The sequence below is a fragment of the Myxocyprinus asiaticus genome, chromosome 32 (assembly GCF_019703515.2).
Source record: "Myxocyprinus asiaticus isolate MX2 ecotype Aquarium Trade chromosome 32, UBuf_Myxa_2, whole genome shotgun sequence".
NCBI classification, from domain to species: domain Eukaryota; kingdom Metazoa; phylum Chordata; class Actinopteri; order Cypriniformes; family Catostomidae; genus Myxocyprinus; species Myxocyprinus asiaticus.
The window spans coordinates 35,782,808-35,810,265 of NC_059375.1; the positions used below are offsets into that span (position 1 = coordinate 35,782,808).

The window sequence follows — 27,458 nt, forward strand, 5'->3', positions numbered from 1 at the left end:
TAAACTGAACTACTGACATCAGTAATGTCACAGAATGAGTTATAAAAAATGTACTCTCTTGTTATTCGTTCCCTCTTTTTTCTTCAACATCTTCCTCTCTCTGTTTTTGACTCTCCTGTTTCTCTCTCTGTGTGTGGCTGATGCTCTTCTTCTAGGTCTGTTCTTGGAATGAAACTGCTGCGGTGAGCTTCCAGTTGTTAGTTTCTGTTCATTTTCCACGTGCCCATCACAAGTCAGGCCAGGCCTCCCACGACGGAGCTCCCTCACTAGGATGACCGAGCAACAGACCTCTCTTAACCTCTGGTCTATGACTGCCTGGGATAGCAGGGTGTAATCATGACCATATTTTAATGACCTGGTGAAATTCAGAGGAGTTCCCGCCTTTAGAAAAAGCTGCAGTCTCCACTCCATCTATGGAGATGAGAGTGCCCGCGAGGGACATGTCTGTGGGGTCATTAGTGGTTTGGCCCTGTATGACATACTGTATTGTAGGTGTCCTTTATACTGTATTGCCAACTCTCCTACTGTCCGTCCTATATTACTACTTAGAAATACACTTCTGGTGCTGTCCATGCCATGAAACTGGATCACCCTGACAGATATTCCAAGCAATATTAAACATACTGTCATAATACAGTATATCTCCAATAATGCACTCATGTGCACAGTAGCCACATATCTAGTACAGTATCAGGGGTTTGCTTTAATAAGGTCTTAAAGTAAACACGAAATCAAAATTGACCCTAATTACTTCCAAATTACATCTGCTTAGTCTTATTGTGAATGAATAATTAGTGCACATTCCAAAGATAAAAAATGTTGAGGCTGTCATTCTGCCTCAAATATCTCCTTTTGCATTCTGCAGAAGAAAGACAGACATAATGGTTTGGAACAATATGAGGGTGAGTAGATAATTAAAAATGTTGTGGTGAACTATACCTTTAAGAGTGAGTTTTGGTGGAAAATAATGTACCACTGGGTGAAGTTTTTCCTCCTCTGCTGTTTTTGATTCTCGTAATTCTGCATGCACTGTGAAGACAGTAGAGTCGACACACACACACACAGACAAAGATTCAGTGAGATCATTGTAGGATGATGGTATGATATCTATTTTTGCAGTTGGGTGGTGAGTGGGCCAAACAATATGGCTGGCCTATAATTGTTTTGCCACATTGTTGGTTGAAGCTGTTGTCAGGAACGACTGAGTCAATTAGGGGCTGTTTCAATTTAATTCCTACAAAGTGGGTGCAATTGCACACTGAACCAGAACCATAAACGGCATTTCCAATACTCTTACCATCAGCTTTTAATCATCTTTATCACGGCTCTCGGTATGTTTGAGTAACATGTGGTGGTAAAGTTCATTTGAGGTTTCAGAGTGCTCGCACCACAGTGAGATATTCTGCAGTGAGCTCATTTAGGCATGACAGCCAAGTGTAAGGGCGTAGCAGCAGCGGGGGACGTGAGGGACACGTACCTCACAATCTTTAAAAAGGTGATTTGGTCCCCCGCACTTTTTCAAGCTAAACCCATATCAAGTCCAAATAGTGGCTTTGTATACAGTATTCTTTGCATTTTGTTACTGTGGGCTGATTGAGCGACCATCCAGCCAACCACAGCTGAGTTTCATGAGCTGAAACAACCCTTATGTAATAGGCCATCAGTCATTTCTTCAAAGTTACTTTCAACAATGCTCATTTATCCATGTTTTTTTTATCGGCATTGATGTTGATCTAAATTAATAATCTAGACATGAGGAACAGACAAACGAGAGTTATTTATCGGCATATCATTCTTGATTGGCAACATTACGTCTAAATCACAACGCACACATTGTAAGTGGAGTTTACATCAGCGCCTGAGTCTTCATAAGTTTATGCTTTTTACATTATGTTTTTGAGGTAATAGTTTGATTGGTTGTTTTTGCCAATTCAAGCAGATTATTAGATCTGTGTTAAATATGTAAAGCTATTCTTAGTATCAGCTCCTGTTTTTTACCTCTATGTTGGTGTGCAGTCGACATACTGTAGGGAAAAAGATAGATCTGCTGTGTTCTTACTGTAGAACACAGGCATTTTCTTAGGCATTTTACTGAAGTGAATAGATATGTAGACACACATTTATATACATGAAAACGTACGGACGTTATTGAAACTTATAATTATTATAAGACTATTATTGTTGTCTTGATAAAAGTCATGCTCAGCAGCTCACAAACTGTAGGGAAATTATAGATTTTCTTTGTTCTCATAATGCTTAAAACCTCAACTAAAATCTCTTTGTAGGTCTGTAGACATACACATTTTAAAGGATTAAAATGTTCTTTTGATCGTTGATTTAGTGACTAATTTCACACAAGACACTCATTTTTCACCACCTTCTGGCATCACCAGAAATGGTCACTGAATGAATCATTAAATGGATCTGAATGATCTTTGGTGAACGTAGTCAAAACACTCGAACCACTTGGATACATTTAAATCCCACAATGCACAAGCACAGAAAAAAATAAAAATAAAAAAAATAAAAACAATTGTGCACATGCACAATTGTAATTATTGTAATTGATTTAATAATTTACCCAGGACCAGCTTGTGCTCATTCTTTAATTGTTATGTGTGAAACAGAAGCAAGTGCTCCACAAGATGTCCTTTATTTTTGCAAATTTTTTTGCAATTAATTTGCAATACTTGAATCTTTAAAATACTACAAATATTAAAAGTATATAATATGCATATATTGATATAATACTTATATCATACTTATATATTAATATATACTGTAATATATTAATACTGCACTGAAAGTGTTGCGTCTATGTGAGCCACCTACTGACAGCCGTCTAAGTTACTCAAAAAAAGTAATTCACTATAAATTACTGATTAATTCTCTAAAATTGTAATCAGATTTGTAACTATTGTCATTTGTATCAGAATTGTAACTTTGCTAACTTTATCACATTTCTAATTACTTTTAAGTTTTAAGTTTTTGTTGACAAAAACTTGTCAACATCTTTAAGGCACAAACATCTTTAATAACCCTTAAAGTCAAAACCTTACCAAAATCTTGTTTACTGCACTTTCTATCTATGAAGTTACAGTAATTATCAATAGAAATTTATCATGGCATTAAAAAAACAAAAACAAAAAACATTCTCACTATACAATATTTTTCAAAAATTAAAACTTTTGCACAGTAGGCTACTGTAGAGCTTAAGTCTTATGGACCTCTTTTTTATATTTATTTTTACTTTTATGGTGCTTTTTGTCATTTTATCATGGGAGCTTGGCAGCACCCATCCCTATTCAGTTTAATTACAGTACTGTAAGTTTTAGGCACTAGTGAAACATTTACCATAGTGAGAATTTCTTCAAAAATAACATAGTTATCGTCCTGGTTACTTTCGTAACTTCCGTTCCCTGATGGAGGGAACGAGACGTTGTTTCGATGTAGTTACACTAGGGGTCACTCTTGGGAGCCCCAAACACCTCTGATTTCGAAAAAGGCCAATGGGAATTGGCGAGTGGAATTTTATACATACGGGTATAAAAAGAGCTGGCTCGCAACCACTCCTTCAGGTTTTTCAGCAGGCAGTTCAGTATTGTGGCAAGAGGGACACAACGTCTCGTTCCCTCCATCAGGGAACGGAGGTTACGAAAGTAACCAAGACATTCCCTATCTGTCACTCACTCGACATTGTGTCGATGTAGTGACACTAGAGGTCCCTATACGAAATACCACAATAAGCTGAACTGTGTTACGTGGACTGGCGGTGCGAGACGGACAGGCTGTGTGCCTCATAGCCAGCACACCAGGCCGTCACGTAACCTCCCCCAACACTCTTATGAGCGTTGAACGGTCCTTTGGGAACAAGTCAACTTGCCCAACAAATAGGGACAGACTAGCCCAGCTGTGGCCTCTTATCCTCTTTTTTCTCCCCAAAAAGAGTGGAATTTTGTTTACCGGCTGGGGGCCATAAGTGTCTACGTCGGGGGGGTGTCACTCCCAAGGGAAGACACCGTAGAGACCACATCCTGCCCAGAGGGGGGTATTTTGAGTGGAAATATGTCACATGGTCTTACCGAGTCTTGTCGGAAGTATGTCATGTGGAGAAGTCCCATGGTACTTCCTACCCAAAGGGGGAGGAGCTCTACAAACACGGTGACCGGGGCAGAGGAACCTCTGCCCAAGGAAGACGCAGTTTACCGACAGGGAAATGATTTAGCGGAAGATATATCACATGGGGTCACCTATGGGGAACCAGCGCATGTGGAGCACCTACCCTTGCACAGGGTCTGTACAAGTAGGCTCACTGGGGAAACGCGTATTTGCGTAGTCCTGGGTGCCAGCTGTGTGCCAGCATTTCTATACCGAAGGGTGTCTCGGTCAGGGTGTACCAAAGCAGGCAGTGGGAGGATTCCCGGGAAGCAAACAGGTCTACCCGTGCTTGACCGAATCGACTCCAAATCAGCTGGACCACCTGGGGGTGGAGTCTCCACTCTACCCTGAGCGTAACCTGTCATGACAGTGCGTCTGCTGCGGTGTTGAGGTCGCCCGGATGTGAGTGGCTTGCAGCGACTTGAGGTGAGTTGTGACATGCAATGGGAGTATAGGCCGCCTTGGCAGTTAATGTATGCTACCGTCGCCGTGTTGTCTGTCCAGACCAACACATGTTTGCCCTGGATCAATGGCCAGAGACTCCGCAGGGTGAGCAGTACTGCCAACAACTCGAGGCAGTTGATGTGCCAATGCAGCCGTGGGCCAGTCCAAGAGCCGGCGATGGCATGCCCATTGCATACGGTGCCCCAGCCCTTCTTGGAGGCATCCGTCGTAACCACAACGCGCCTGGAGACCTGCTCTAGGGGAACCCTTGCCTGTAGAAATTCTAGGTCAGTCCAAGGGCTGAAGAGGTGTCGACAGATCGGCGTGACGACCATGCGATGTGTGCCGTGGCACCATGCCCATCTCGGGACTCAAGTCTGAAGCCAGTGCTGAAGCAGTCTCATATTCATCAACCCGAGCGGTGTGGGCACTGAGTCCAGGGACATCAAAGGACTTACCTGGCTCCTGATACCCACCATAAGATTGGCCAGGGAGGGGGGAGGAGGAATATCGTCCCCGCAGTCCGTCGGAACCAACTCGGTGTGGGTGTGTTCATGCCACAGCTGGGCGCACAGGGGCGGGGGGCCAGCCGCTGGAGCGCCGAACCTTCCAAAATGGGACGGTGGATGACGGTCATGACGACGGCCATGTGCACCGGATATGTGACCAGGGTACAAGAAAACCGCTCTTTTGTTGAACTTTTGGGTACCGCAGCCTCTTGGGCATGCGGCAAAATAAAATGAAACAAAAGATTCTTCTCCTGGCCCTCCACTGGGGGATGCAGTGGTCTGTCCACCAGCTCCAGAGTAGCGGGTCTCCTCGTCCCTGGGTCGCCCATCTCAGGGGTGCTTCAAAGCCTTCCTCGGGTTCTTGGCGGCCGGCCGTGAGACAGGTGGTGAGACCGGTGTTATTGCTGCAGAGGGACGCCCTTGAGACGAGCAGATGGGGTACGGGGTCTTGAGCTGCACCGGGGCAGGATATGTTGAATAGCCTCCATTTGCTGCTTCACCACCGAGAACTGCTGGGCAAAGTCCTCGGTGGTGTCACCAAACAGGCCAAACTGGGATATGGGGTGTCAAGGAACCGCGCCTTGTCAGCCTCTCTCATCTTGACCAGGTTGAGCCAAAGGTGGCACTCCTGGACCACCAGGGTGGACATCGCCTGCCCGAGAGACCGCGCCGTGACCTTCGTTGCCCAGATAGCAAGGTCGGTCGCTGAGCACAGTTCCTGCATCAATCCCAGGTCAGAAATACCCTCGTGCAGCTCTTTTAGCGCCTTGGCTTGGTGTACCTGCAGGAGAGCCATGGCATGCAGGGTGGAGGCGGCTTGTCCAGTGGCACCGTAGGCCTTAGTCATCAGAGATGATGTAAACCTACAGGCCCTGGATGGGTGCTTCGGGCGCCCGCACCAGGTGGTGGCGCTCTGCAGGCACAAGTGCACCACGAGCGCCTTATCCACCTGGGGGATCACTGAATACCACCTGGCCAACCCACCATCGAGAGTAGTGAGAGCAGGGGAGCTGAAAGAGCGGGATCGGGTAGTAAAAGGTGCCCCTCACGATCTTGTCAGCTCCTCATGCACCTCCGGGTAGAAAGGGACCAGGGCGGGGCACGGCCTTGAGTGGCGCTCTGGGCCCAGGGACCAATCATCGAGCCGCGAGGGTTCAGGGGAGAGGAGGAAGCCCAGCCAAAGCCTCCATGTCAGACTGGATGAACCCGCTCTACAATGCGGCGATCGAGAGTTCATAGTCTTCCTGGGCTCCGAATAAGAGGTCAAACTCACCCTGAGACAAGCCAGCGGTCTCATCCAAGAGCCTGATCGGGGCAAGCGAGCGTGCTGAGGAATGGGAGGTCTGTGAGGGGTTACGGAGGTGCTCCCATTAAAGTCCCCAAATCGCCCCCAGTGCTAACCGACGCGGCCTCATACCCGTAGGTAGAAGGACCGAGGCGGGGAGCCGCTGGGGTGGCTTGCCCTCTTACGAAGGAAAGCCGTGACCGCAACGTTGCCATAGTCATGTTCTCGCAATGAGGACATGACCCATCCACGAATGATGTCTCCGCGTCGGCAGCCCCCAGACACGTAAGACAGCGATCGTGGCTGTCAGAAGTGGAGAAATAACAACCGCAACCAGGAATAATACTCAAACGGAAAGGCATCTTTAAAAAGTGAGTGCCACTCTTTTAGTTAGAAAATATACTCTTTTTAGAATATACTCTTTTGTTCTGCCGAAGCACCCAGGGGCATTCTCTGCACTCCATGGGTGCAGAGGGGGAGAAGTTGCTGAAATGCATCTTAAGATCCAGCAGTTTAAGGTGAAAGTAGCGAGATTGAATTCAGTGCACTGAACGCAACCGCTCGGCTCCGAAGAGAAAATCTGAATGAGTGGTTGCGAGCCAGCTCCTTTTATACCCGTATGTCCGGGGGGAGTGGCATGCAAATTCCACTTGCCAATTCCCATTGGCCTTTTTTCAAAATCAGAGGAGTTTGGGGCTCCCAAGAGTGACCCCTAGTGTCACTACATCGACACAACGTCGAGTGAATGACAGATAGGGAAACATAGGAAACCTAGTCATGTATCAATTCACGTCATACAAAGTCCATTAAACATAAAAAAGCTCATAATAAATCAATTTATTTTTGACCACCTTTGCCTTCAAAACAACACCAATTCTCCTAGGTACACCTGGACACAGTTTTTCTTGGTTGTTGGTAGATAGGATGTTCCAAACTTCTTGGATAATTCACCACAGTTCACAGTAGTTTAGGCTGTCTCAATTGCTTCTCTCTCTTCATGTAATCCCAAACTGACTCGATGTTCAGTGGGGGGCTTTGTGGGCACCATGCCATCTGTTGCAGGGCTCCCTGTTCTTTTATTCTGTTTTATTTGCAAAAGGAATATTTGGGAGTCTAACATTTATATTTCCTATTGACACACTAAAGCTTAAGATGTAAATAACTACCTTAAGACACATTTGTTTGTGAAACATCTATTGTGCCTAAGACTTTTGCACAGTGCTGTAAATGGAAAGAGAGGTAAGGATATTCTTAAAATTTCACCTTTTCTTTCATGGATGATAGAAAGAAAGTCGTAAGAGTTTATAATGGCAAAGTAAAGTAAGTAAATGATGGCATAATTCTCATTTTTGGGTGAACTGTTCCATAAACATGTCTTCTTGTCCAAATTTGTAGCCATCTTGCTGTATCACTCCTTTAAAATATAATCTCCTACAGAGGGAGATATTGCAATTTTAGAACAAACAGATCTCTGACTAATTCTGCACTGAGTGGATGGGCTATTTTTCGGGATATTTTACACCTTAATATATAATTTCCTTCAATGTCTAAAATATCCTACATTTAATTCAATAATCGGTTAAAAAGAGCCCTTGTGCTCCCTCGACTCCCCCGCACTTACACACACTCACACACACAATCGTGTTACTCCAATGCTGAAAAGCAATGCATCCCCCGTTACTAGTTCTAAAGTGACTTTTTCGAACTAGCAACGGAGGCTTGAGCTGTATCAGAGCAAGACGCTGAATCCGTGGTGAAAGAAAGTAGTTCCTCTCATAAGAGCGTTTTAGGGGGGAAAAAAACAGAAAATATCTTGAGATAAAACCCTGAACGTCTTAAGGCGTGGTAACTGTGGTATAAGCGGAATAATTGACTCCGGCCCGTTGAATTGTTGAAAAATAATGCACACCTGCTGCACGTCTTGACCACCTCGGGTGTAAATTATTTTTCATCAATTCAACAGTCTGCCGTCAATTATTCCTTACGTAGCTTTCACCTTATACACCACTTTGCATTTTTTAAACCGAGGAAAGTGTTTCATAAGAATACAATTCAATTTTATATAAGAGATGTCTGTTTCCTACAAAAATCTAATACCTAGAGATCTTAATTTTCATGGATCATTTTTTCAAACCCCTCACTATTTCAAGGGCCAAAACAAATAAAATAAAACATAAGAGATAATTCTCAGTTCAGCACAGGAATGTCTCATGGTGAGTTTTATCTTAAACTGCCTTCTGTGCAGGGGCTCGTTGGACAGGCCAGGAAACGTGTGGATGTGTGCCGGCTTCCCTGGAAGTCATGAATGTTGAAGCCAATTCTCACGTGAGTCTGTCTGGGTGTCCCACTGATCTAGGTACAGCAGTTAATTAGTTAGAGAGTGGTGCTGTCAAATGGACACAGAGCTAACAAAGTGAAAAACCTTATTATCTGAAACATTTCCTTACACAAACTTCACCCACATTGAAAAACACCCAAAAACCAGACATTGCTGTGAATCAGTTGACATTATTTTATGAGCAGCAGCTCATAACATCTAGCATCAGAGGTTCTTCTTAGCACAGCCTGTACTATGATTCCAGAAGTTCATCCACCTTGAACAACTGTCTGATACAGCTAAAAAAATAAAAATAAAAAATAAAAATTAAGCTGAAATCACATTTTTTAAGTAATTAAAAAATTTAGATTAACAAAAATATGAGCTGCACATTTCTACTTAAAAAAACAAACAAACAAACAAAAAAAAAAAAAAAAAACTCTAAAATGCCTTGACACATAGACTTCTATTTGTAAGTTCATTACTGTATACATAATTTGTGTTTTTTTTTTCTACAAACTGATAGAGGAGTCAAAATTATAGTATTTAGTTATTGGCAGCTTGTCACAGATGCTGTGATTAGAGCTTAATTTGTATTTAACCTGGAACATTTATTCATATATACTGTATATTAATGCACTATTAGTCAGCATGGGGCAAGATGTTTTCAATGTACACATTTTAAACTTTTCTATGCACAGCATATGCTGTTGTGATGATTTGGTATGACCATTTTACAAGAGGAAACATCAACTACATTTAAATGTACTTGCTGGTAAAAGTATTCCGTTTTTTTTTTTTTTTTTTTTTAACTGGAAAATAATTTAGTAGATGGAAACGTGAGTGGAGACTGCATGGTTTATGGTGCATTCTGGGCTACTGTTGATGGGAGTTTTGGATCTTTAAAGAGTCCCTTACTTAATTTCTCATTGTTTCCTGTTGCCATTTCAAAGAAAGTTCTCAGGTTTTCCAAAGCTCTGTTGTCCTGTGCAGAATTACAGAGGAATTATGTTTCACAATGGATACTGGCCCTAAAAATAACCAAAATGAATGCTGCTTTTATTTCAGACAGCAGGCTTAATGCAAAGAGAGAGAGAGAGAGAGAGAGAGAGAGAGAGAGAGAGAGAGAGAGAGAGAGAGAGAGAGAGAGAGAGAGAGAGAGAGAGAGAGAGTCAGAAAGTGAAAGAGAGACACTGTGCAACTTGGTCACAATCTCATATCAGAAAAAGGTATTATGCTTTCATTTTTTTAAATTTTTTTTTTTTTTTTTACCTTTTTATCCACAGAGGTATGGCATTGAAGGAACTAAAAGATAGAGTCGCCTTTGGAATTTGTTGGAAAAATATATATTTATGCATATTTTGTTTTACTGTATCTTATGCTATAAGAGTGGCCTGCAAGCTACACATTACACATGAAAACTAAACGAAAATCTAAGCAGTAGAAAAATATATAAGTTATGGATGGTTGTCCTGTTTCTTTAATACCGAAGGCTTCGGGAATGTATGTGGCCTTTGGTGGCTGCTCTGGTAACACCCATGGTATCCACGGCACGCAGGGCTAGGCGGGTTTCACCGCATATAAATACACCCATTGGACAAGGCCTAAATTCACTGTGCAACCTCCCTGTCTCATGCCTCAGAGTGTGTGTGTGTGTGTGTGGTTAGCAGAATGATTTGATATCTACAGTATATTATGTGTGTATGTGTGTGTAAGTTCTGGGGATCAGTGTTGATTTGACTATGGTGTGTGTATATTTATAGTAGTGAAGAAACACAAACCTACATGTCTGTAAAACAATTTCATTTGAAGAGTGTCCAGCAAGCCTGGATTTGGCATTTAATCTTACAGATGTCACTCTTAGCTCAGTTTATATAAAATGGACAGAGGGAACAAATTTGAGCAGAGGCCAATATTGTGAAATGGCAGAAAATCTTATCGCTCTTAATATATATATATATATATATATATATATATATATACACACAGTGGTGTGAAAAAGTGTTTGCCCCCTTCCTGATTTCTTATTTTTTTGCATGTTTGTCACACTTAAATGTTTCAGATCATCAAACAAGTTTAAATATTAGTCAAAGATAACACAAGGAAACACAAAATGCAGTTTTTAAATGAAGGTTGTTATTATTAAGGGAAAACAAAATCCAAACCTACATGGCCCTGTGTGAAAAAGTGATTGCCCCCTGAACCTAATAACTGGTTGGGCCACCCTTAGCAGCAACAACTGCAATCAAGCGTTTGCGATAACTTGCAATGAGTCTTTTACAGCGCTGTGGAGGAATTTTGGCCCACTCATCTTTGCAGAATTGTTGTAATTCAGCCACATTGGAGGGTTTTCGAGCATGAACTGCCTTTTTAAGGTCATGCCACAGCATCTCAATAGGATTCAGGTCAGGACTTTGACTAGGCCACTCCAAAGTCTTCATTTTGGTTTTTTTCAGCCATTCAGAGGTGGATTGCTGGTGTGTTTTGGATCATTGTCCTGCTGCAGAACCCAAGTTCGCTTCAGCTTGAGGTCACGAACAGATGGCCAGACATTCTCCTTCAGGATTTTTTGGTAGACAGCAGAATTCATGGTTCCATTTATCACAGCAAGTCTTCCAGGTCCTGAAGCAGCAAAACAGCCCCAGACCATCACACTACCACCACCATATTTTACTGTTGGTATGATGTTCTTTTTCTGAAATGCGGTGTTACTTTTACTCCAGATGTAATGGGACACACACCTTCCAAAAAAAGTTAAACTTTTGTCTCGTCAGTCCACAGAGTATTTTCCCAAAAGTCTTGGGGATCATCAAGATGTTTTCTGGCAAAAATAAGACGAGCCTTAATGTTCTTTTTGCTCAGCAGTGGTTTATGTCTTGTAACTCTGCCATGCAGGCCATTTTTGCCCAGTCTCTTTCTTATGGTGGAGTCATGAACACTGACCTTAACTGAGGCAAGTGAGGCCTGCAGTTCTTTGGATGTTGTTGTGGGGTCTTTTGTGACCTCTTGGATGAGTCGTCGCTGCGGTCTTGGGGTAATTTTGGTCGGCTGGCCACTCCTGGGAAGGTTCACCACTGTTCCATGTTTTCGCCATTTGTGGATAATGGCTCTCACTGTGGTTCTCTGGAGTCCCAAATCTTTAGAAATGGCTTTATAACCTTTTCCAGACTGATAGATCTCAATTACTTTCTTTCTCATTTGTTTCTGAATTTCTTTGGATCTCGGCATGGTGTCTAGCTTTTGAAGATCTTTTGGTCTACTTCACTTTGTCAGGCAGGTCCTATTTAAGTGATTTCTTGATTGAGAACAGGTGTGGCAGTAATCAGGCCTGGGTGTGGCTAGAGAAATTGAACTCAGGTGTAATAAACCACAGTTAAGTTATGTTTTAACAGGTGGGGCAAACACTTTTTCACACCACTGTATATATATATATAGACAAATAAATGCTTAAAGACAAATCAAGATATAATACAGATACACACACAGAGTCCGATAGGTGGTGTGGCACTGTGGTAAAAGATTGGGGCAGGTAACTCATATGTTAAAGGTTCGAACCCTGTTTAAGCCCCAAACTCTATAGACCGGGGGCACTATATCGCAAAATACTGTAAGTTAACGCTTAAAACATTAAAGTCCCCAGATACATAAGTCAGGCATATGGGGTATCATTTGAAAGCTGAGAATCAGAACTTTTTATAAAGTACCACAAATTTTGCATTTATGTTACATAAAATAATAAAATAAGGGCTGAAAACATCCATGTTGCAAATAACCACCACCAAGATGTAATGTGATAGAAATATGCAATAGCGATATGATAAGTGTGGGTGAGAAGCAGATCAATATTTAAGTCCATTTTTACCATTAATTCTCCTCCTTGCACAGTAGGTGGTGATTTGCACAAAGAATTCAAATCACCAGAAAAATGAAAAAAATAATAAAAAAGAGAGTGGAGAGTGATAGTAAAACAGCATTTAAATATTGATCTGTTTCTCACCTAGACCTATCATATTGCTTCTGAAGACATGAATTTATCCACTAGAGTTTTTAGATTACTTTTATGCTGCTTTTATATTCCTTTGGAGCTTCAAAATTTTGGTACCCATTCATTTGCATTGTGAGGGCCTACAGAGCTAAAATATTCTTCTAAAAATCTTTGTTTGTGTTCAGCAGAAGAAAGAAAGTCATTCAAATCTGGGATGGCATTATGGTGAGTAAACGATGAGAGTTTTAATTTTTGGGTGAACTATCCCATTAAATATTACCAAAGTTTGAATTATACTCCAATTTTAAAGACATTATTTCAGTTAGGGAAAAAAAGCTCTAAGACAAGAGTGGTCACCAGATTTTGAAATCGACGTCATCTCCACAAGAGGGTGCAATTAATAAATATAAACAAAACAGCACCATGTTATATTGTTTTGCAAAAAACCATACCTGGCTGTTAACACTGCATACCATTTTAAACTAAAGTGCTTTCAAATGTTCATTTTTATCTTACACACTAATCCGTTTTCATTTGAAAACTAGCGTCATTGCTTTTCAAAGTGTGCAGTAATGGAAAACGTTTTTGAAAGTCTCAGTTTTCAGTGAATGAAAACACGTTCCAGTGCTGATAAGTGGAGTAAACGAAGCAGAATCAATGTGTTTTCAACAAGCCATATGTTACCACACTGTGTTCTTAAACCACTTGTGTAGCTACAGATCCAAAACTCACAAATGGAGCAATTTAGCATCCCATTTGCACATATTTTCAATCATAAAGGATCTGATCTCTTTTAATGTTTCAGTGCAAATCCCTCCAATCTGTAGTAAACAATATTACTCACCAGATGTTTGCCTCCACACATGAACCAGACCTGTTGCCATGACAAACATCCCTAACAACCTGCAAGCCAAATACTGCAGCAGAACCCTGGAAGTGAGGCCAATGTTTGCGAATAGCTGGGTGAGAGGCGTGTTAACCAGTCAGTGGCTCCTCCTGCTGTTGGTCAGGTTTACAGTGCAAATGTTAAGAGGTCAGGAATCATGCCTTCCAATGCCTCAGCACAGTAATTTGCTATAAAAACTTGAAAGCTCTGTAGTTGCTAAGTAAATAGATCAAATAGGCCACAGGGGTTGTGAGAGGCCTAGAATTGGGTCCTAGTGGTGAGGCTGGTAAAAAAAAAAAATGATTTTTATTTTGATCATGTAGTTTGCACCTGCCTTAGCTCTGTCCAATAACTACTTATACTGTACATAGTATAACTAATCTAAATACTATATTAGATTACATAAGCCATTTGCCACACTAAAAGAAAAAAGTAAAAACAGGCACACTGATAAACAGTGGGATACAAAAATCTGCAATCACTAGAGAAAATTCTTCTATTTCAAATTATTTTATTATGATACTATCAGCAATGAGTGAAAAGTTGAATGGAAAAATGTATATGAATTACAGAATGTCTTAGTAATTTGTATGTCTGCCTTTTGCTTCAATGGCAGCATGCACTGGAGCTGACAAATCTGTTTCAAAGAGCATATTGTGTGCGTCAATGGAAGCAAGGAAATCTGACCTTTAAACATAGTTAACATAGTCAATAAATGCTATAAATTTGCTTACATTTTATTTCTGACCTTAAAAGAGTGCAGAATCTTAAAGTTTATTTTCATTTTATGTCATAATTTTTGTTTGCTTTGCATTTCTAAAATTCTAAACTTTGTTTAACCCTTAAACACATACCTCATGTCACCCCCTGTACTTCATCCATTTTTTGGAATTGTGCCCACACCTCTTTAGTATTCTTCAATCTATCTCTTATAAATAGAATGAAATAATAATAATAATAATAATTGTTTACAGTGGTTTAAGTACCAAAAGTGTATAGGGTCATTTAGAGACCTGAGGTATGAAACAGAGTCGTGTTATTTTTCTTTTTCTTTTTTTGCACTTCAGTAAATTAACTTTTTTAGGATTATTTCATATCTATATAAGTTTACATTCACAGAATATTATTTATTTATTACATGATAAATTAGTACTATATTAATACCAATAAATACTATATCACATTGATTTTCTGTGCAACAATGGTAAATGATCTGTATACCATATGCGTGAACACATACTGTACATAATATACATGTTATTTCTTACTCATGGTGGCGCTGTTGTTTCAGTGATTGACTTGATTTGACATTGCTATTTGATGAAGAAACAACATGGAAGTAAACTATAGCAAGTACAACACATGAACAGTATGATATGACTATTGTCATTTGGGTGTACTATTGAAATTATGTTGTACATCTATTAAGACTCAATAAGTGCCTGAGACAATACTTACGTGTAGCTTATGTCTATTTTATGTGTAGATTATGTGTTATGTGTTGCTCAATATGTGTTTGACAGCCAGTTGCGTCTCATTAAAAATTTCAGTGTGAAAGTAATGAATCCTGTTCTAAATTTGTCCTGATTTGTTCCATTATATCTTTTAAGTATATATATATATATATATATATATATATATATATATATATATATATATATATATATATATATATATATAAAAAAAAAACATCAAAATATATTTTATTTTATTATTATCTAATTGTCTTGAAAATGTTACTATCTGGGCATTTTCAATTTTTGATAGATTTACACGCCGGATCACTAAAGACCCGAATATGTACGAGTGTTTGGTGAAATTCCCACATATTTAAGGGTTAATGAAATAATAATAATAATAATAATATGATTTTATTTGTATTATACAATATGTAGTCTGAGACTTTTGGACCATCCTGCATAAAATGCATTCCTTAAGGTGTGGCAGTACATTTCAAGCGACAAAAGCTGTTCACATAAATGGAACCAATGTGTTATTGACAGTTAATTTGCTATTGAAATCCAGCTGCAAGGTATTTATTCACCTCTCTATGCAGTTGACCCTGTATTTGACTGACATCTCTAATTACCCAGGGTAGGACATCAACTGTACAAAAAAAAAAAAAAAAAAAAACAAAGGAAAGAAAATATTGTTGAGAAAGTAATGCACACTATACGACTTTCAAAGTCGTCGGATTGCTGTTCTTTTCACACTACACAACTGTCTGTCTGTATCTTGAAGTTGCTGTAATTTGCACATTACACGAGGGATCGGCAACAGGGGGTCACACATTACAAAACATTTCACTAGGAAGAATCCCCAACAACTCATCTGGTTTCCAAACTACGTTTAAAAAAAAAACGTAAGTGAGAAGTGATCCAGGAAATGATGTAAGATGACGCGTGAGACAGGACAAGTTGTTTGTGTGCTGATTTGCAGCAAAAAACCCAAAAATAAAAATAAAAGAATATAGAGGAGAGAATGGTTGGGGAGATGCGGACAGCAAGGATTGTCTGTTCTGCAGAGAGAGTTGGAGGTAAATCAATAATTTATTAATGAACACCGGTAGCTGCCTGCTGGCGTTGTGGCTCGACAAGGACATGTTTGTGCTTTGTTATTGTTTCAAATAATTGAAAAGCTTATGTGTATGCAAATTTATTCTGATAGAAACTATATTATTGTGTTCACCATACAATAAATGCATGATAAGACTGGGTTCAGGGAGCTGTTGCGGATGACACATCAAAACACATTTCACACTGCAGGACTTGGAGTCGCAGACAGGTCTAGATATTTAACCTGCTAAATATCTTTTCGGCATCTGCGATATATCAGCACATCTCTCAGATCGAGTCTTTGAAAATTCACACACAACAATTGTCACTCACAGGAACAAGCACCGATTTGCCTCTGATTTCTGGCTTTTGTCTGCGATCTCCATTAACTGTCGGCGAGTGGAAAATCAGGGCTAAAATCGTGTAGTGTAAACTCGGCATAAGATAATTACTTTTCACAGCATATAGAGCAGGCAGAATGGGGAGGTAAACATTCAGAGAAAATATTCTTGTATGCTTACCCTCAGTTTTCCAACTTATTAAGTATTATAAGATTATGTATTTTAAAATAAATAAAACATACTGTGCACACATGAGCTTAGCTAACTTTGTTACTAGACTAGTGACATGACAATATCATTATCACACAATCTTGTCACACACTATGAAGGGTAGATCTCTTAAATGGAAACCTAGGAAGGTAAGGGTAATAGAGGTGATTAAATGTTGTATCCGTTTTCATTTTCAATTCTGGCTTAAAGTGTAAAGGTAAAAAAATAGCAAGGACACCACCGTTTACTATAGCTAGAGACATCCTGGAAAGATTGCTATGCCAGAAATGAACTGTTGCTCCAAGACCCTTTGTGGTTCTTCACAGGAAGGAAGTTCACCCCACTCTACCCAGCAGGGGTCAGGGCCAGAACGTGTCAAGGGGTGGTCCACCTGTCTCTACACTGACAGCAGGAAACAAAAAGAGAAATGTTGAAAAAAATAACAACCTTGACTCTTACAGCGACATTCAGGATGTGTAGTTTGAGAAGCTTCCGGACACCCTGCTAAGACAAAAGTTAATGTCTGCTTATATTGAGTAAACAGAAAAATTCAGCCTGATCTCATGAAAATCATGTGTCTGTGGGAACATGATATTACGTGGGTCCTTATAAATATAGTGGCAATTTCTAGGTGAAATGTCCACTGTGCGGTGCTAAAAGCAAGTTAAATTTACTCCCAAAGAGATTAGGTTTAAAGGTTAATGGTCTATCGAGTATTAAATTAAAACAGATCTCCCTACCCTAAACCTTAAACCTTAACCTAAACGGTTATGTCATAAAAGCAAATGTGAGATGAAAAATGCAATTGCTGAAGCAACCACAACATTTTGTGGTGCTTCTGTGACACTTTCATCTCACATGCTCAACAGAACTTGTACACCAGTCCTTTCCATCGCAAGTGCAATGCTCTATCAGTTGAGCAATTTGATAACCTTTGAACAAGCTTGTAAATGTAGTTAGTTAATGTAATGTAAAAGTTAAAATGCATCCTATTACAAGTCATGCACTGCAGTAAAAGTGTTTTGGTGTCATAAAAGAGCAATGTGTGAGGAACAGTGAGAAAAGTAAGCATTTATGAGCTGATGATCTGCCGTTTTACTCGTAATTTGTGAGAAGTCATTGTTGTAGCACCTGCAGTGTTTATTTCACCAGGAAACTGCTGCGATATGTACGAGCCACGTAAAAAAATATTTTGCAAAAATGTAGGTATAGTAGTAACATGATTCTGAGACCAAGTGCTCATTGGTAAAATAATATTTGCTACAGGAAGGATGTGATTTATACTCGGCCAAATAAGGGTAGTCCTTAGCAACAAGAATTATCTAATATCTACTGCAGTGAAGCAGGAAGACACTGAGGAGGCTATTACCCACACCTCGTCCTAACCAGATGCGACACGATAAGTTTCCAGCGACAAGCTAGCCTGTCCACACTAGACGCAATGCAGCACCATGATATTCATACACTAAAATGAGGATTTGGCAGGGAGGAGGGCGAGGCCGGGACATGATGCTGCACACCCAGCTCCTAATCAGGCTAATCAAGCCCTCGAGAGGGATAAAGGCAACCGGAGGCGGCAATTAGAGAGAGAGTGAGTTATGGGCAGCTGCCATGCATGTGTTATGTTTGTCTTTTTATTTAAACCATTAAATATTATTTCTATTGTTAAGCCGGTTCTCTCCTCCTCCTTTCCCTTTTACCTTGTTACACTGGTGCCGAAACCCAGGAAGGAGGAGGGATGTGTTGTAGTAGAGTCCTCACCACTACCATCCACCCCAACGGAGCAGCCGCGGCCATCCGCCGGGGGACAGAGGAGCCCGGCTGCCTGAGAGTGGAGGAACGGCCGCCGACTGCGAGGGGAGGAGGGGCTCCTAGCCGACCGCCTGGAGTGGTCAGGGCCACTGCCAGGGGCGGAGGAGACCCCTACCGGCCGCTAAAACGCGGCGGGGTCAAGAGAGGACCGCCAACCACGAGCGGGGAAGGGCTCCTGGCCGACCGCCTGGAATGGGAGAACTGCTGCCAGGGGCGGGGGAGACTACGGCAAGCACCAAGGGGATAAATACACAATCACACACATACACAGGGCAAAGTCACTTTATGAATTGCATCCTTCATCTGTTACGATTGTTTATGTTCACGTGGTACTCCTGTTTTTATTTAACCGATCTCCACGTAACAGGGAAGCAGAGAGAAAGTTGAAATGAGTCAGAATGTCTCCCCACTACCATTCTGAACCGGTGTGTGTGTGTGTGTGACAGAGCTCCGGCTAAAGAGAACGAGACCTCAAGCACAACATTTGGTAGGTGTGACACCCTCTGCCAAAATTTAAGTTGTTCTGAACCGGCTAATGAGATGCCGGCTTTAATATACTGCAATAAGTATAACTTTAGACCTATTTGTTGACTTCGCTGCCTGGCACGACGTCGCAGAAATAGAATCCATTCCAAAAATAGAAAGCCCTGTCGCTATTGCCTGTCATGGCTAGTAAGGAACAAAAAACTTTTATCGCACATCGTGGCATCGCGTCTGGTTAGGACACGGTGTTACACAACCAAAATAATATTAGGGTCAGAGAAAAGGACAATAACAATATTTAAACAATGTTTAATGGTTCATGTCTTCTGTTCATCATATGGCTGTTCCTTTGTGACTGAGATTGTTAAAATATCTTGAAAAATGTTTTGTGGCATACTAGGTGTACTATGTATCCTTTTATTCTAATTCTATTCACCTTATTTTGCAATGCGGAAGTAAGCAGCGGCTGCATTTCTAGCGAATGTGACAAAGTTCCGCTTGGCATTGACTGCAGTGTAAATAACTAGAAGGTTATACAGAATTTTGTGATATGGGCTTAGAAAATGTCGCACAACCAAAGGATGTACAGCAGAATTATGTGCCAATGTCGGATAATTTTCTCACATCAGCATTTGGAGTAAAAGAGTAAGTAAATCATTCACTTGTTGATGTGTGTTGTTGTATTGAAGAGATGGTAATATATTCTGCTTCTTTCTTTACCGAGATCGTGGCGATGCAGTCTTTCTTGTCTCCATGTAAACAATGTCCATATGTACCTGCATAACATCCGATGATGCCTTTGCCTTTGGAAATAAATAAATAATGTTTTATAAGCCATGCGAGATCTGCGTGTCTGTTTACTATGCACTGCTAAGAAAGAGAGAATGCTCTCTGACAAGAATGGAGAGTAAAATGCATTTATTATTTTGCCAAGATGAAACATGATGCAGTATTTTCCCAGCATCTTTCTGCTCTCTGCTGGTTGTGTAAAGTTTGTGGGGGCATGTCAGACAGTGTGGTGGACTGCACTGTCAGCACCTGATTTCATTCATTCTGCCTGTGCAACAGTGTGTGATAAACCAATAGCAAAATGCGATAAACGGTAAAACTGTATGCACTCAAAACCAATGAGTTTATGAAAATTGTAATTAATAATAATAATATGTAGACATTTATTGCCAGTCTGTAAAATAAAGCAGCATAATGTAGTATTTTTGTATAGTTAAAATAGCAGGAAGTGGCTTATACTGGAAGTGGTCCACATTCAAGGTTGATATTGGTGGTGCCCTAGTTTCACTGAAAAACAAGGTGGATACTCAACTCTGAGTGAGTTGACCCGTCCCAACACTCCGGTGAAGTGAAGGTTTCCCACCAAACAATGTCTTCAATTCATACTGCTATACCTCTCTCACCAGCTCATGAATTAGTCCTAAGACTATGATTATAGTTGAAATATATATATATATAATCTCCATCAATCCATCCATCCATCCATCTTCTTTGTGGTTTCCAAAGTACAGTAGGCTGCATGCTCAAAACTTTCTAACTTCAAACTGTCATATAAGGCTTTTCAAGCCAAAGTGTCTCTTTGCACACTTTTCATATCTAGTTACTCATATTATTTTTGTAACTTTTGTAAAGTCGTTGATATAATTTGTCTTGAAGTGTCTCACCTCAGAAATTCGCGCCATTCCTATCAGAGTCTCCGTACGCGCGCTGCTTGATGCGAAGCAAACCGAAAACTGATGGTATTCCCATGGTATGACTGAATATCTGTTAAAATAAATATATAATTAAAAACATGTTTTCGAATTAAAACGACGACTTTCCGCAAAAGGCGAGTAAATGTACATTACTGGTTATTTGACGTTTTAGATAGATTTGCTTAGCTATTTGACGCCATCTGCTGGCCATTAAATTAAAAGAAATCAAAAATGTTCAGATCATTAATGTAGAACAAACATTTATTTGCAATGGTTGTTTTACACCCTTTCACCTATTGGTAGGACAAATAACAATTTTCCGACTTTCAGTCTTTGTAACTTTAATGCTTTTTATCTATATTGTTGTTAGACACAAAGAAGTGTGTATTAAACCACAGTGACGTATACGGTTACATCACTGCATATTCAAACAAACTGAAAAAAATGTTGTTTTGTTTTGTTTTGACAGTAAACAAAACAAGTGAAAGTAAACATGCTTCTATGTGGACTCGATCAACGTCCCTTTCGATTCTGTGTGTGTCCTGGACCAACTTCACGACTATTAAATACGCGTTCAGGCATATTTTAATTCTAACTGAGGAGAAAGAAAATGGCTACAATATCAGCAAAAGATACACACAAGAAAAGATTTCGCTTTGGTAAGTTTTTGCAGGATTTTCCAAGAGAAAGAGAAAGAATATACAGTATGCCAACTTATCATTTATTCGGAGTATAGACTAGTAGGCTACTTGAAATTATTCAAAAACTACTGCCATGAAACTTATAAAGCCGCCCCTTCGCGTCTTTCCTTTCGCTTTGGTCGAGTATCGTCGGTGTTGCTAAACAACACATTTATACAGTACAATGTTTGTTTGTTGTCATCCCTAGCAGATCCTCACAGGGGATGCAGAAATCGACACGTTTTATCCAGAGACATATACATGCAGCCTCCATATAGACGTATGTATGGACGACAGCGTGGTAAGACCCATCCCTGCTCAGAAAAAAACACAATATCACGTTTTACACAATTTAATCATTCATAAATTCAAACATGTTTTTAAAGGTGTGTGTGTGTGTGTGTGTGTATATATATATATATATATATATATATATATATATATATATATATATATATATATATATAATACTCTTTTATAAATATATTATAGTATTATATATTTAAAAAACAAAATTTAAATATATATATATAAATAATATCATAAACTTTGATAATGGTTTTCTCATAGTTACTCCAAATTACCTTAACAAAATTGGCTTTTTAATTAAAATGTCAGAATATGTGTTTTGTTTATGTGTTTATTTTGTACTTCAAACAGGCTGACATAATTAATTACAGTCTAAAGGGATCCTCTCTGTTTTATTTGTTTATAAAAAAATCAAAATAAAAAAAACTTCCCCCACATGATAACACAATTGCAATCAAAATTAGGTTGATTTGGTGGACAACATTTTTTCAGATATTTATAATATTTTAAAACAAAATCATTTCACTGTTTGTTTTGTTTTAAGAATTATTAATAAATTATTATTTTGCACTGCTCATGTCAAAAAATGTTTTTTCAAGAGTTTTGGCTTTTAATGAGACTGATCACATGACCATTTTTATTTTAAGCCCAGGGAAAAAATATCAAAATGTCTGTTTTCAATAATTAATTAATTATAATTCATCACACATTATATGTTTTGCACATATACAGTGAAATTCTTTTTTTTTTTTTTCACAAATCCCAGCTAAGCTGGGGTCAGAGTGCAGGGTTAGCCATGATGCAGTGCCCCTGGAGCAGTTAGGGTCAAGGGCCTTGCTCAAGGGCCCAACAGTGGCATCTTGGTGGTGCTGGGGCTTGAACCCCTGACCTTCTGATCAGTAACCCAGAGCCTTAACTGCTGAGCCACCACTGCCCCCTGTTACATTGAAATTATGTAATAATTATATAAGTCATAGAAAGTGATTGTTCTGTGTAAATTGCATTTTTTATGTATATTTATAATTTATCTGGACGAAAAAAATAAATAAAAAATAGCATCACGTTTTTGACCCACCCACTGCACGGGGGTAGCATAAAAGTCTTACTGTATGTGTTCAATTAGGGAGTGACCTGATGATCCGAATTTCAAAGTATACACAAATGCTCAACACTCCTACTTCCTGGAGCCTTGCATACCTTAAAGGAATTTTCCAGGTTCAATACAAGTTAAGCTCAACTGATAGCATTTGTGGCATAATGTTGATAACAACCAAAAAATAATTTGACTCATCCCTCCTTTTAAAAAAAAAATAAAATAAAAAAATAAATAAATAAAAAAGTAAAAATCGAGGTTACAGTGAGGCACTTACAATGGAAGTGAATGAGGTCAATTTTTTGAGGGTTTAAAGACAGAAATATGAAGCTTATAATTTTATAAAACCACTTTAATTCTTCTGTTAAAACTCATGTATTACTTGAGCTGTAAAGTTGTTTAAATTGTCGTTTTTACAGTTGTTTTAGGGTTTTAGGGTTTGTTGACATTACATCGTCATGGCAGCAAAGTTGTAAAATTTGCTATAACTTTACACAGAAAAGGTTAGTAAGTGATTTTATTACACTAAAATTATGTTAAGCGCGCATACTCTTTAAGTCTTATGAATAATTTAACATTTACAGATTGGCCCCCACTCACTTTCATTGTAAGTGCCTCACTGTAAAACAGATTTGTTTTTGTTTTTAAGAAAAGGAGGGGCAAGTCAAAATAATTTTTTGTGGTAATCAATATTATGCCACAAATGATGTCGATTGAGCTTAACTTGTATTGAACCCGGAATATTCATTCAGTACCTTTGAATACCACTGAGATGTCTTAGTTACTACATTACATGGCAATAAGACTCATGTTGCAAATGGCTTGGATGATAACCTAATGCCATTCCAATGAGAAACAGGACCAGTTCAGAATTAATGTGATTGTGTTAATTATGCACAGGTATAAAGGGGTCAAAAGGGGCCCAAGCTCAGTGGTCAGCAGAGCATGAATTCCATCCTCACTATCAGCAAGAATTAGCAACACGCAGATGCAGAGGTGAGGTGTATTTAAGTGTTCACTTTCATGAGTCTATTATGAGAAAATATTCTTCGAAGGATGACTACTTCACTTGTGTATGAAGTAACTCTGTCAGTGCTTTAATATATCTTGTTGAATGTATTTGTTATTAATTAGGTGATGAGTCAAATTTCAAGACACTTCTGTTGAACATGATGGTAAAGGACCTACAGCCATTAAGCACCGTGAAAGGAGCTTTGTTCCAACATCTCACAAGGAGTCTACAGCCATCTTTGGGAATTCCGTTAAATGCCTCCTTGATTCGAGCTGAGCTTCAGAGACTTTATAGACACAAGAGAATGGAAGTACAGAATGCAGTCAATAATGCAAGTAACCTTGTTCTCTCAGCTGAGCTGTGGAGCTCAAATGAGTCACTGTTCTATCTGACAGTGTCTTGTCACCTAATCAGCGAAAAATGGGAGCTGAAATCTTACGTGCTAGATACAGCTCACTTGCTTGCCGAGCGTACAGCAGACAATGTCGTACAGCAACTTTTGAGAACTGCAAATGAGTGGAACATCATAGAGAAGATTCAGGTGGTGGTCACAAACGTTGACGGCATGAAGAAGGTCCACAAAAATGGATGTAGATGGGTATATATACCTTGTCTTGCCCATACTCTGGATAAAGTGTTTAGAGAAGCCATAGCTGACTCTGACTGGAGACCTCTGCTGAGGAAATGTCAGCATATAGTTGCATTTATCCACCAAAACAACCAAGCCTCACAAACTCTCCAACAAAATAAACTAATTCAGAGCACTTGTCTACAGTGGCTTCCTACACTCTATATGCTCAAAAACCTCTTAGAACAATGGCCAGCCATTTTTAAGGTTTTTGTCCACAGACGAGATGATGGTCTTTGTCTGAACGAAAATGAAAGAAGAATAGTTGAAGACATTGTAGCAGTGCTGAATATTCTGAAGACGGTTACAGAGGAAATAGGAAGACAAGGGTACAGCCCCATTTCAAACATAATACCGCTGGTCCAAAAACTGCAGGAGAAACTGAGAAACCTGGGGATGATGGGAAACAGAATAGCGCAGAAACTGTCTGTAAAATGTGACCATCATATCGGCAACATCAAAAAACACCTTTGGTTCAGAGTTAGCACAGCGCTGGATCCACGATACAAAACCAGTGTGCTGTGGGACTCTGGTGCTGAAGATGTGAAAACAGAAATCAGGAAACAGATCAGGAGAGAAACACACACTGAGCACAGAAGATGTGACACCGAAAGTGAAGAGTTGGCCTTACGGAAATACTGGAAAATAACCGACACTTCAGTGAACCCACTTGAATTCTGGAGAACCAAAGATGAGTTTGAAAAACTGGCAATGGTTGCCCGCAAGTATCTCACAGTGGTTTCCACTGCAATTCCAATGGAGCGTGTATACCAACTGGAAGAATCACAAATCGTCAACAGGAGAAACTGCTTGGAGGTAGAAAATGTCAATATGATATTGTTTTTGAACAGCAATTAATAAAAAAAGCAACTTCAAATATTTGCTTATATTAAAATCTAAAAACACAATTAAAATCTCTGTTTGGAACAGTTTGTCAAAATGTTCATAATTTTAACAGAAAAAGTATGTAAAAATGAAAATAACTCTTAAATGGTTTACTGGTAGTTACCTTACCATGCACGGCGAAATATATATATATATATATTTGTAGCATAATGTTGATTACCACAAAAATATTTTTGTCATGGTTACAGAAAGGCACTTACAATGGAAGTAAACGGGGCCAGTCTATTAACATTAAAATGCACACTGTTTCAAAAGTATAGCCACACAACATAGCCATTGTACATATTAGCATGATTTTAGTGTCCATCAGGGCTGTATTTTTAAGGCATAAACACAAAGTGTATATGGAAGGTGTAATTTTTTGTAAATATGTTTAATGTAAATTTTGAATGTTTATTGTAAATGTGTAATTTATTGTACATCAAAGGGTCATTCTTCAATTGGTGTGGCAAATGAGAGGCAGCATTTTTAATAATGCTACTTTTTTAATTAATAATAAACTTTACTGCTATGTATTTAAAAAATAGTTTATTATGCTTTATGCAGTAAAATGGAAGCTTAAATGTATTTAGTTTTTTTTTTTTTATAATTTTGATCAAATACTGGTGACAACCACTTATGTCTGTGATGTTACAGGTATTAGAAGTGAAATTCTGGGATGTTTTAAAATAAGTACAGTAGGTAAATGCAACATATAGGATTTATTCAAAGAAATCAATAACTTTAAGAACTCAATTTATTTTCTTTATTGAAATTTCTTCTTCCTTTTTTTTTTTTTCCCCCTAGCTTAAACCCTATTTCCATCAAGAGAGATGTTATCTCTATTTATTTTGGTATAACTGAAAAATCACTTTAACATTTGAAAACATCAAATAATAACATTAATTGGCTCTGAAGTATTTGTTTTTCTTTTAAGTAACACTACAGACAACTTACATTACACTAATGTTTCTGTCTGTATATTGTCTGTGTGGAGTTTCTATGGAGTCTAACCACTGGAGTCGTATGGATTACTTTTATGCTCACTTTATGTGATTTTTGGAGCTTAAAATGTCTGGTCACCATTCACTTGCATTGAAAGGACCTACAAAGCTGAAATATTCTTCTGAAAATGTTCGTTTGTGTTCCTTAATAATATAATTCATATAAACATGTTAAATTACATATATTTTCATAATATAACCACTTTATTTATTTATTTATTTTAAATACATTGTTGCAATTACATCCCAGGATACCTCTTTGATGTATGAGGGGGACATGCAGATTTTGTTACACATCTCTGAAACTCAATAAAATGTGTTATAAGACAAAAATGTAACTTTTAACAATGCTCAAATTGCTTTCACACTACAGAATACAAATGTGCAAATATTTGATGATTTTTTTACATTTAAAGTTGATTTCTATTGTTGCAAAGTAGAGGGACACCATTTTCCACTGCAAATAAAGAATGACTCAAAAGTACTATCCTTAGCAAAAGGATAGTCAAAGTCATCGTAATTGTGTTTATGGTATAGATTTTACATTAGATCCTAAAAACATAAAAAAATAAATAAAAATAAAAAACAGGCCACTGAATAAGATGGAGTTTATTTTGTATTTTTTCCTCTGATTTTACTGTAGCCATCCTTGACTAGTTCACTTCAGCTGTAGTTGAGTTAATTGACCACAAGATGTCAGCAGGAACACAATTAAGATATTTACCTAAAAATTGAAAACACTGAGCAGTGCAAGACTAAAGCTGAATATAGCTAATGCCTAAAACTTCCAGCTTTTAGATTCTATCTGGGCAAACAGCAAGACAAGTTCTTTAAATGAATGCTACAGCCTGGGAAAAGTTGTATTGTCTATGTTTTACAGCTGTAAAGGCCATTAAGTTTATCCCAAACTTTAATAACTTAAGGTCCAGGAAATTTGACCTTTCCAAGGAATGTTCAGTTCTTTCTGGAATTTAATAGTTAAAAATCATTTTTAAAAGCATGTTTTATGAAAACCAAAAAAAACCACAAAAAAAAAAAAAAACAAAACATACATTTAAGGACAGCTTAGCAAATATCAGCATAGAAAATCAACAGAATAGTTGAATCAAATGCAGACTAGTGATTGAAAAGACTTTTACTTTGAGCTGGCTTATGTATT

At 38.8% G+C, this 27,458-nt stretch overlaps 1 protein-coding gene and 1 long non-coding RNA gene across 3 annotated transcripts; both read left to right on the forward strand.

The window, feature by feature from the left end:
* Window positions 1–8,667: 8,667 nt before the first annotated feature.
* On the forward strand, window positions 8,668–19,717 carry LOC127423665 (uncharacterized). The gene is made up of 3 exons (XR_007894363.1): window positions 8,668–8,721; window positions 18,176–18,281; window positions 18,417–19,717. It is a non-coding gene; the product is annotated as an uncharacterized LOC127423665 (long non-coding RNA).
* Window positions 19,718–21,178: 1,461 nt separating this feature from the next.
* On the forward strand, window positions 21,179–27,232 carry LOC127423653 (E3 SUMO-protein ligase ZBED1-like). 2 transcript variants are annotated; one of them, XM_051668159.1, is made up of 4 exons: window positions 21,179–21,347; window positions 21,577–21,669; window positions 23,671–23,766; window positions 23,905–27,232. In XM_051668159.1, the coding sequence occupies exons 1-4, from the start codon at window positions 21,299–21,301 to the stop codon at window positions 25,266–25,268; spliced, it is 1,602 nt and encodes a 533-aa protein (XP_051524119.1). In that variant the 5' UTR covers window positions 21,179–21,298; the 3' UTR covers window positions 25,269–27,232. The 2 variants fall into 2 exon arrangements, with proteins under 2 accessions (XP_051524119.1, XP_051524120.1); XM_051668160.1 differs by having other exon boundaries at window positions 21,580–21,669.
* Window positions 27,233–27,458: the final 226 nt, after the last annotated feature.